Source organism: Macaca fascicularis, chromosome 17 (assembly GCF_037993035.2).
Source record: "Macaca fascicularis isolate 582-1 chromosome 17, T2T-MFA8v1.1".
In the NCBI taxonomy this organism is placed as follows: Eukaryota; Metazoa; Chordata; class Mammalia; order Primates; family Cercopithecidae; genus Macaca; species Macaca fascicularis.
In genome coordinates, this window is record NC_088391.1 from 31,023,049 (window position 1) to 31,034,570 (window position 11,522).

General features: G+C 42.2%; 1 protein-coding gene across 1 annotated transcript; it reads left to right on the forward strand.

The window, feature by feature from the left end:
• Positions 1-6,249: 6,249 nt before the first annotated feature.
• On the forward strand, positions 6,250-11,058 carry CCDC70 (coiled-coil domain containing 70). Its single transcript, XM_045377178.3, has 2 exons — positions 6,250-6,508; positions 9,563-11,058. The coding sequence occupies exon 2, from the start codon at positions 9,606-9,608 to the stop codon at positions 10,302-10,304; it is 699 nt and encodes a 232-aa protein (XP_045233113.1). The 5' UTR covers positions 6,250-6,508; positions 9,563-9,605; the 3' UTR covers positions 10,305-11,058.
• Positions 11,059-11,522: the final 464 nt, after the last annotated feature.

An 11,522-nucleotide genomic window follows, 5' to 3' on the forward strand; every position in this document is an offset into this window, starting at 1 on the left:
CAAATCACTCTTCTTGAGGCTCAGAGGTTAGAGTTTTTACAGATGATTTGGTGGGCAGGGGACTAGGAAATGAGTCCTTCTGTTTGCTTGGGGATGAAACCATAGGGGTGTTGAAAATGATTCACATGCACTGAGTCTGCCTTTGGGTGGGGCCACAGGACTGGCGGAATTATAAATCATGGATTCAGGCAGAATCAGTCAATTGCCAGAAAGTCTGAAAAAAATTCTCAAAAGACCAATCTAGGTTCTACAGTAGTGATGTTATCTACAGGAACAATTGGGAAGTCATAAATCCTGTGGCCTCAGGCCACATGACTCCTGAGCAGTAAGGGATTATAGAAACCATACCTACATTTTATCAGAACTCAGCCCCCTCCCATAATCCTAATCTTGTGGCCTTTCATTAGTCTTACAAAGGGTGGTTTCAGTTCCCCAACAGGGAGGGGATTTGTCTTAGGGAGGGATTATCATCATCCTTGCTTCAAAGTTAAAGTATAAATTCCTCCCAAAGTTATCTGGGTTTACACCCAGGAATGACCAATAACATCTTGGAGGTCAGAAGCAAGATGGAGTCAACTATGTCAGATTTCTCTTACCGTCATAATTTTGCAAAGTGGTTTCAATCATACAAGAAATGCTTCAAATCCCAAGCATGAAAATACAAAGGAAAGCACATCTAGCTGCCGAAGACCAAAGGCAAAGTCTTAACATCGGTTGGAATTTTAAAAAGCATACTTCCTTCAAAAAGCAACAATTAGATTGATGCTGACTTCTCAACCGAAACAACAGAAACCAGACTAACTGAAAGAAAATAAACTATAATTCTCTAACCAGTAGAAATATGCTTCAAAAATGAAGGCAAATGGGATTACAAAGGATCATATGTCTGAATAAGAAAACAAAGGCACTTCTGTTTGGATTTCATGTTGTGTAGAACCTAATTATGTTTTGCTCCTTTCTATTAAAAACTTAGAGCCAATATTAGATAATACAAATTCATCAGAGACAATTGTTGATTTTGCTATCAATTGTTTACAGAGATTAAAATTCATTTCTTATCTATGTTTTGAAATCATATTACTATGAAATTCTCTATAATGTAAAGAACAGGAAAATGAAAGTGGCATTTGTTTACACAGCAGAGGAAACACACTAAGCAAACCATTCTACTGATAACACCTGTTAATTGGCATAAAAAAAAAAGGGCAAAAGTATTTTCAAATAAAATAAACAAACACTGAGAGATTCCATCACAAGAGCCATACTAAAGAACATGATTTTTTGAGTACCTGGAAAATTATCCCAAACAGAAGCACAGAGATGCAGGAAGAAATGAAGAGTATGAAAAAAGGCAAAAACATGTGTAATTACAAATGTATATTGACAGCAAAATCTTGTGGAGTCTTGAATATACGCAGAATTAAAATTTATGACAACAAAATGAGAAAGGTAAAAGGGGTATAAATAGAATTAAAATCATCTAAGATTCTAGCATTATCAGAGAAGTGGTAAAGATAAAAATCCATTAGACTTTAACAACTCAAGGATGTTTATTGTAATCTCTAGGATAATTGCTAAAAGAATATATAACTACGACATAATAGAGGAAAATGGAATAATAAAATTAATCAAAAAGAAAAAAGGAAAAGTAACATTCAACAGGTAGGGCTAGAAAAAAATGATAAGAAAATAGATTCAAATCTAATATAAATCAGTAATTATATAAAGTTTAAATACTTTTAAAAACCAAATAAATGACAGATTGTATCAGATAGAAAAAGCAAAAACTCAACCATATGTTAATCACAGGAAATACACTTTAAATATAAGGGCACAGAAAGGTTGAAATAAAAGGATGGAAAAGATACACCATGCAAACACTAATAAAAGCTGATGTGCCTATACTAATATCAAAGTAGAACTTAAGGAAAGAAGTATTACTAAAGATAAAAAGGTGGCATTTTATAAAAATCAAAGTGTCATTATGCCAAGAAAATATAACAATTGTAAATATGCATGTATCTAATAATATAGCCTCAAAGTATATGAAACAAAAACTGACCTAACTGGAAGAAATAGATCTGTAAGTACATCTCTCTCAGTAACTGATAGAACAAGCAGCCAGAAAAATCTATAAGGATATACAAGATTTGAACAACATAGGTAAAGATTCAACCTAACTCAGACACATCTAGAGAGAGAACACTGCATCAAGCAACTGAAGAATACCAATTATTTTCAAGTGGACATGGAACATTTACCACAATTGAATGTATGCAGGGCCATAAAGCAAGTCTTAGCAAATTGAAATGATTGAAATCAGAGTATACAAACCATATACTCTGTGCAAACCATAGTGAAGTGGAGCTGGAAGTCAGTAACAAAAAGGTAATTGGAAAATCCACATATATTTGGAAATTAAGCAATGTACTTGTAAATAGCCAACAGATCAAAGAAGCAATTCCAATGGATATCAGAAAATATTTTAACTGAATGGTAATTAAAAGGTGGCATATCAAAATATGTGAGATGCAGGTAAGTGTACTTAAATGAAAGTGTTGTAGGACTTTCTCCTCAGTTCAGCTAAAAATCGGGTTCTTTGGGTTCTTGTCACATAACCAGGAAAAGATTAGGCTTGTGGACACATAGAAGGGTAAGAAAAATGAAACGTATTGGGTGTAAAGGGAAAAAAACTCAGCAAAGTGAAATGGGTTCCTGTTAACAGGACTTCATCTCACAGATTGAATCCTAGGTTGCCACCCAGAAACATGAGAGGCCAAGCTCCTTCCCCCTGCAAACAGTGCGTACTTCCCGAGGTCCCGTTCCATCCACCCAGTGGCAGGTCGGAGGTTCTCCCAGGAGCCCTTTTTACTTGGCTGTTTCGGAAACTGATAGTCTTAAGCACACATATTAGAAAAGAAGAATGGTTAAAAACCAATGATTGAGACTTCCAGAATGACTGAGTAAGGGTTAGGATGGATTCTCTCCATCCTCAAAGAATTGTTACTATTTGACCTGTTTGGCAGTTCACTGAAAAGCTTCCTTCACAGAACTTGTCTTTATTTGACTTGACTCAGAGCTTACTCTGTGCAAATAACCCTATCCTCAGGGCATTTGTAAAAAAAAAAAAAAAAAAAAAAAAGTGGTAATTGTTTAATATCATAGCTGCCTGATTTGGCATTACTAGTTGGGGTTAACCAGAGGCTTGACCAATAACTGAAAAAGAAAAACTGGAGAATAAGACGGAAACTTTGAAAAGTTTTGATATATTCCTGAGAATTTGGGTCACATGCATGTGACTCTGCACATGGCTGAGAAAGACCTGAGATGGCCATAATCTCTCACCTCAGGTTGACTTTGAGGCTCTCACAAGAAGGAAGTGAAGGCTAGGCAGAATCGTAAACTGCCTGCATGATCACTAAAGGTATGCCCAACCTGCACCCCCACACCCCCAACTACACACACATGCGCGTGCACACACACACACACACACACACCCCCTCAGCAAAGGAAAGGAGACATCAGTTCATGGAGATCTCTGTCCAGTCTTAGCTGATCGTTAATAAGCAGACTTTAGTACCCACACATGACAAAAAATACAGACTTAATAGAATTTGTCCAAGAAATGAACAAATTATTTTTCGCTAAATTTGTTTGCTCAATGAACAAATAGCAACAGCAACAACAATAAATGTCAACAACACAACTTGGGAGTGGGAATCTCATTTTTAGTTACTATATTATATTAAGTGTCCAACTTCAACAAAAATGTTTGAGGCGTACAAAGAAACAGGGAACCCTTTATTGCAAACAGAGTTATATATAAAGGGGGAAAAGCAGCCAATAGAAACTGTTATTCTATTTTATTTATTTATTTATGTTTTTGACACAGGGTCTCACTCTGTCACCCAGGCTGGAGTACAGTGGCACAATCAAAGCTCACTCAGCCTCAGCCTCCTGCACTCAAATGATCCTTTCTTCCTCAGCCTTCCAAGTAGCAGGGACTGCAGGCATGCACCACCACAACTGACTAATTTATTTTGGTTTTGTAGAGACAGGGTCTTGTTATGTTGTCAGGCTGGTCTCAAACTCCTACGCTCAGGCCATCCTCCCTCCTTGGCCTCCCAAAGTGCTAGGATTACAGGCATGAGCCACCACGCCTGGCCTGAAATTGTTATTCTCTGAGTAATTGTCTTTTTGGTTATAAACTGTCTCTAAGGAATTGCAGACATTGGGTGATTAAACCAAGATTTTTAGTCAGCTACTACAAATGTAGTTAAAGAACTAAAAGAAACCATTCCTAAAGAATGAAAGAAAAACAAGGCCAGGTGTGGTGGCTCACACCTATAATCCCAGCACTTCGGGAGGCCGAAGTGGGTAGATCACTTGAGCCCAGAAGTTTGAGACAAGCCTGGGCAACATGGAGAAACCTCATCTCTACAGAAAATACAAAAAAATTAGCTAGGTCTGGTGATACATGCCTGTAGTCCCAGCTACTTGAGAGGCTGAAGTGGGAAGACCCCTCGAGTCCAGGAGGTTGAGGCTGCAGTTAGCCAAGATCATGCCATTGCACTCCAGCCTGACAGAGACGATGTCTCCAAAAAAAAAAAAAAAAAAAAAGCATTAAAGGAAAGATTTAAAAACTATGCCTTACCAAAAAGAGACAGAAAAGTGTGTGTGTGTGTTTTTGTGTGTGTGTGTGTGTATATATGTTGTGTGTGTGTGTATATATACACACACTTTATATACATATACTTTTATATAGATATATAGAAAAGTATATATTATAGAAAAGTGTGTGTGTGTGTGTGTGTGTATATATATAAAAGTACATATATCCTTTTCTTTATATAACCACACAGAAATTCTGGAGACACAGTGAAAATTTCTGGAGAAATTCTGGATGGACTAGGGGTCCACTGATGGATGAATAGATAAAGAAATTGTAGCATGTATATAAAGTAGAATATTATTCAGTCATAAAAAAAGAATCCTGCCATTTGTGACAAGATAGATGAACCTGGAGAACATTATGCTAAGTGAAATAAGCCAGACACAGAAAGAAAAATGCTGCACAATTTCACTTATATGTAGAATCTTAAAAAAAAAAAAAAAAAAAAAAAAGAGGCCAGGTGTGGCGGCTCACGCCTGTAATCCCAGCACTTTGGGAGGCCGAGGCGGGCGGATCACGAGGTCAGGAGATCGAGACCATCCTGGCTAACATGGTGAAACCCCATCTCTACTAAAAATACAAAAAAATGCCAGGTGTGGTGGCGGGCGCCTGTAGTCCCAGCTACTCGGGAGGCTGAGGCAGGAGAAGGGCGTGAACCCAGGAGGCAGAGCTTGCAGTGAGCCGAGATCGCGCCACTGCACTCCAGCCTGGGCAACAGAGCGAGACTCCGTCTCAAAAAAAAAAAAAGAAGAAGAAGAAGAAAAAGAGAGAAAAAAGTCAAATACATAGACAAAGAATAAAATGGTGGTTGCTCGGTGTGGGGAGGAGACAGGAAGAAGGAGATCAAAGGGTACAAAGTTGCAGATATATAGGATAAATAATTTAGAGATCTAAGGTACAACATGGGGACTATAGTTAATAACATTGTATTCAGGATTTTTGCTAAGAGTAGATTTTGGGTGCTCTTGCTACAGTGCACAAAAAAGGGTAACTATATGAGATATGGATATGTTAATTTATTTGACTATTTAAAAATTTTACTACGTGACAAAAATTCTGGAGTTGAAAATGAAAAATTAAAGAGGAGTTCAACAGCATATTTGAACTGACAGAAGAAAAAATCCACAAGCTTGTAAACAGGTTAACTGAGATTATCTAATCTAAGCAACAGAAAGAAAAAAGAATGAAGAAAAATGAATATAACTTTAGAGACCTGGGGGACACCCTCACGCTACCAGTATTCACATAATATGAGCCCTAGAAGGAGAGGAGACAGAGAAAATGGAAGAAAGAATATTTGAAGAAATAGTGGCCAAAAACTTCTGAAATTTGATGAAAAACTATCAAATCTGCATATCCAAGAAGCTCAACAATCTCCAAGTAGAATAAACCTCAAGACCAAGACACATCCTAGTCAAACTATCAAAAGCCAAAGACAAAGAATCTGGAAAGCAGCAAGAGAAGTGATTCATCCCACACACAGCCCTCCCCAGACCATGACTTCCTAGAACCATGCTCCTGGAACCAATGCCGACAGAATCTGAGGTAACAATCACTTGTGAGTCATCAACAGCACTGCCCTATCAGGGAAGTCAAAGACGGAAAAGGAACTCTTTCAGACCTTTCAAGTGCCCCCTCCTTTCCTTAAAGTCTTTTATAGGGGACTCCTTCTTAGAGTCTCCATCCTGTGAGTCAGGTCTGAAAGGGCACAGACAGGTCACAGTCAGCATTGTTGGGGCAGGCCTGCAAGCAGCGTCATCGGGGATCTCACATGACAATGGCCGCCTGTACCCTCTGAGGGCTACAGGATCTACCCCGTTGGCAAGCAGCTAAGCAGTAAGTAACTGTTGGCTTTAGATTGTATAGTATTTGTTCTAAGCATAAGGTCATATATAATATTTTCCTTAAAAAGAAGTTCCTAGTCTTACAGTATAACTGAAAACTAGGCATGTTTATTTAATGTGCATTTTTATAGCTATACAGATACACATCTACAGTTTTATGTTGTACTTTATATCTTAACACACATCTACATATTTGATATGGTTCTTGTTTTCTTTCTTTCTTAAAGAAAGTTCAGTGTTCACTTGAGAAAAACTTGGAGGTGAATTTTTTCCAACATCCTAACCCAGTAGACGCCCATTCATCCAGCTGCTATTTTCTGAACACCTATCCTGTGGCAGGACGTTTCACGGGATGCCAGACATAGAGATGGAAGATGAGGTGTTTCTAGTGGGACAGAAAGGGCACATGCTCAGTCTGAGCTTAGGAGAGACTGCCTGGAGGAGGTATCTGAGTGCTGAAGGATTCGCTAGGTGAACTGAAGTGAGCTTGGGCAAGGCTATCCAGGGAGAGGGGACCAGCAAGACATGGAAGTGAGGGAGGACCTTGCATATTGGACAGATTCCAGGCAAAGAGCCATACAACATAGAAAATCAAATTTCCAAAATGCAGTTAAATTCAGTTCAATTCAACCAACATTTTCACCAGTTCCCTCCTATATAGACGGCTTTATATTATAATAGCTCCTGGGTTACAGAGATGTCAGGAAGACATGTCTACACCTAATTTCAATCAAGTCTGACAAGTAACAGTGGAGTAACAGACAGATAGCATCGTGGAGGTGGCGAGGAACTTTGTCTGGAGGGTCCGAGTGGCTTTCAGAGGGGAAGGGATGAACAGGAATTCAAGCCCACCATAGGAGGAAAAGGGGCTCTCAGTAGAGGATGTGGCATGTGCTTCAGCATCCAGGCAGGAAACTGGAGGCAGGGTGCCAAGAGCTGAATAGAGCTCATTCATACTGGGCCTTAGATTTGGAGTTGGGTACAGGCTGGGTAGGAAGGACAGGGAGAAGCAAGCTGGAGTTGGGCTGCACAGGGCCTTCCTAGGGCATTCAGCTTTGATCGTTGGGCTACAAGGTCTTTGAAGGTGTGTGAACTGATGTGATAGGACGAGAAAGTGTTTTAGAAAACACCTGTAGGGCTACAGTGCAGGGGCAGATAAGAGGGTAAGATCAATACAGAGAGCAGCGAGGCTATTTCAGGCATCCTGGCCTGACCCGGCTGTGGTTGGGGAGATGGAACAGGGGCATGGTTTCAAGAAATGTTAAAGATCTCAGCTAGGCGGGCTTGATGGTTGAGGAGAGAAGTCTGGTGAGGGAGAGGGAAAGGTCAAGGATGTGCCCCTGGTTCTGGTTTGTGTGACTTGACGGATGGTGATGCCACCAGCTGTCCACAGCCTAGCCACTGTCTCTTCATATGGTTGCGCGCGTGCACACACACACACCCCCAGTTGTGTCTTTTCTCCTCCTCCACTCCCTGATCCTAAACCAGAAATGGAAAAACACAGAGAAAGCCCCGAAAATTTCCCCAAAAGGTCTCATGGATGATGGATCAGTGAGGTCCACTGAGTGAGGGCCAGACCCTGGCAACTTCCTCGAGAAAGCACAAAATGGAAAACAACGCTCTCAGCATATGCATGCACCACTTATCTGACAACACAGCTCTTTACTGCCCCCTAACCACCTTCCTATGTCCACTGCTTTTTCTCATCCCTTGATTCATGTTTGTAGTTACAGGGATTGTTACGGATAGTTCTGCTATCTGATTCCTCAGATATATGGCAATGTTTGAAGATCTTTCTCCTTCCCTCCCTCCCTCTCTGTCTTTCTTTTTCTTTTCTTTTTTTCTTTTCCTTCTTTCTTCTCCCCAGCTTTTATTTTATTGTGATATATACTGTATTGACTGGGGTACATAAAATATCCATGTACCGCTTAACACGTTTTTATAACAACACACATGAAACCACCACCAAGCAAAGAAACAGAATGCTGCTAGCACTGCAGAAGCCCCTCTCAAGTACTCACTTAATCACAATCCTTAGTCTCACCTCCTCATCCCACACCCCAAATCCTCCCACACCAGCAACTATTACTCTGACTTTGGGACTCACTTCCTTGCTTTTCTTTCTGTGTTAACACTGAAGTATGTTCCCCTAGACCATGGCATTTAGTCCTGCTTGTTTGGAACTTCATTCTTTGAAATTCCCTGATCCTGCTTCTCTCTTTCAGCAGAGTGTTTATAAGATTCACTCATGCTGTTGTAGGCAGCCATGCTGTCTGCCATGTGGATATAGCGCCATTTTTTATTCCACTCTATTGGGATGGTCACTGGATTGTTTCCAGAGTTGAGCTCTTATGAGCAAAGCTCCTCGAACACACTTGTACATGTATCCTAGTCACAGTTCCTAAGTTTCCTCAGGGTTTATATCTGGGACTGGAGTTGCTGGGTCATCTGGTGTCTTTCTTATTGTTCCATATTACTCAATATTGCGTGAGGGTCTTCTTGTTCCATGATCCTGGCAACATTCACCATTGTCTCTCACCTTTTTGTTTTAAACCACTTTTCCCAAAATAAACTCCTCTCCTAATATACACTGTCCTCCTCCCCTCTGAGGTCAGTGGGCCTATCTTCTGTGTCCCAGGCTCATAATAGAGGACATTCACATGTGAGCATGACCATAGGCAGACAGGAACAATTCCCAAGTGAGTACACCAAAACCTAAATTCATTCAGGTTGACTAAACAAACATAAATTCTTCTTGGCCTCGTCATGTCACACCTGTGTGTTCTGATACCCTAGTTGAGAGCCACTGTCCTTCTTGGCTGAGCGTCTATGTTTTTAGCAGCCTTGAGCTTGAATGTACTGACTGCCTCTCTAGCTCAAAGCCATGACCACCCCACATGTTTCTCAACCAAAGCTTGTCCCTCACAAACACCACCATGGGGACAAAGAACGGTGATTACATTTTCTCAAATCCAGTACTACAGAACCAAGGGCCGTCCCTTGGCATGTGATACTCACAGACCTTTCTTCTCTGCTCCCCCTACAGGGTCTGACCAGCCGATCTGGACCTGGCCAAGGGTCCTGTCATCATGGCCACCCCACCATTCCGACTGTTAAGGAAGATGTTTTCCTTCAAGGTGAGCAGATGGATGGGGCTTGCCTGCTTCCGGTCCCTGGTGACATCCTCTCCCAGTATTCGCCAGAAGAAACTAATGCACAAGCTGCAGGAGGAAAAGGCTTTTCGCGAAGAGATGAAAATTTTTCGTGAGAAAATAGAGGACTTCAGGGAAGAAATGTGGACTTTCCGAGGCAAAATCCGTGCTTTCCGGGGCCAGATCCTGGGTTTTTGGGAAGAGGAAAGACCTTTCTGGGAAGAGGAGAAAAGCTTCTGGAAAGAGGAAAAATCCTTCTGGGAAATGGAAAAGTCTTTCAGGGAGGAAGAGAAAACTTTTTGGAAAAAGTACCGCATTTTCTGGAAGGACGATAAGGCCTTCTGGAAAGAGGACAATGCCTTATGGGAAAAAGACCGGAACCTTCTTCAGGAGGACAAGGCCCTGTGGGAGGAAGAAAAGGCCCTGTGGGTAGAGGAAAGAGCCCTCCTTGAGGAGGAGAAAGCCCTGTGGGAGGATAAAACGTCCCTCTGGGAGGAAGAGAATGCCCTCTGGGAAGAGGAGAGGGCCTTCTGGGTGGAGAGCAATGGCCACATTGCCAGGGAGCAGATGCTCGAAGAGCTCCACAACGCCAACAGAGGGCGGCGCTCGCTGGCCTTCTCCCGAGGCAGGGCGTAGCCAGCATGCAGGTGCAGGGCCCTGTGGTCCAGACTCCCCTGGGTTGGGATTCAAGTCCAGGGTGAACTCGTGCTGGAGAAAAAACATACTCATTGGTCTCCTTGTTTTGAAAGATCCAATAAAGTCCTGAGACAAGGTTTGGAAATCCAACTTCTTTGAGGAAGGCTGGCTGCATTTTTTTCCAGGTTTTGTGATGCTCCAAGGTCATATTCCCATCTCTGGGCCACAGAGCTCGGCCCCAGCCAGCTCCCAGTGACTCCAGCCTGTGCGGGTGTTTGGAAGTAGAGACGCTTTGGCTCTCTTTAAAAGAGTCAAAATGGGGAGAAGAGGCTTGGGCTGTGCCAGCTAGCGACACACAGGGACGGAGAGGGGCTGAGATAACACTGTCTCTGCCACACTGTAGGCACACTGTCTCTGTCACTTCTTCACTTGGGGCAGTCTTGGAGGCCTGGAGAGGGCTGACAGCATTCCAGTAAAGGCCTCCGTGCTGTTAACTCTTTGTTTGTGCCTCTTCCTCCCCTGGTAAGGCATGTGGAGGACACAGGCAGAATCCCTGCACGACCCACTCACTGGTAGTTCCGAGTTCCACCAAACGTCTCAGCAGCCCTACTCAGGCAGCATGAAAATGGGGCCTTGGCGTGGGGGCTGAGACTCAAGAGTGCGGCCCCCAAGAGCACTGACGCCCCTGACGAGGGAGTCAAGCTGACCCATGGAGTGGCCTGAGCAATGCACGGGCATGCTCCCTGCCCCTGCCCTCACATATTCCCACTCACAGAAGTCTCATGGTCCCTGTTTTTCTGTATTATACATTCTTTTTGGGGGGCTTCCTGTTTTCATCTATTTTAAAATTAAAATACCCTAGGAAGTAGTACATTGAATGAATGTGCATGAATGTGGTCAAGCAACTTATGTGCCCAACTTTTCTTCTGGGGGTGGGGAGATTAGATGGCCTTTATGGGGAATGCTACACAAATGACCAAAAGTGAGGGAGTAAGGGAGTAAGAAACGCCACGACAAATGTGTCTTGCTTCCCCTTTCCTTAGGCCTGGCCTTCATTGTTATATTAACACATCAACTTACCTCACCGTGGTGGGTCCCCTACTACTAGACAAGCACTTTCTCATGCACCTCCTCATGTGACCTTTACCACAGCTCTGTGGGCTGGCAGGAAGGTGCATAAACCCATTGTACAGATGAGGAAACAGAGACCTAAAGAAG

Coding starts and splice junctions, on each gene's coding strand:
- CCDC70 (XM_045377178.3), top strand. CDS start 9,606: ATGGCCACCCCACCATTCCGACTGTTAAGGAAGATGTTTTCCTTCAAG.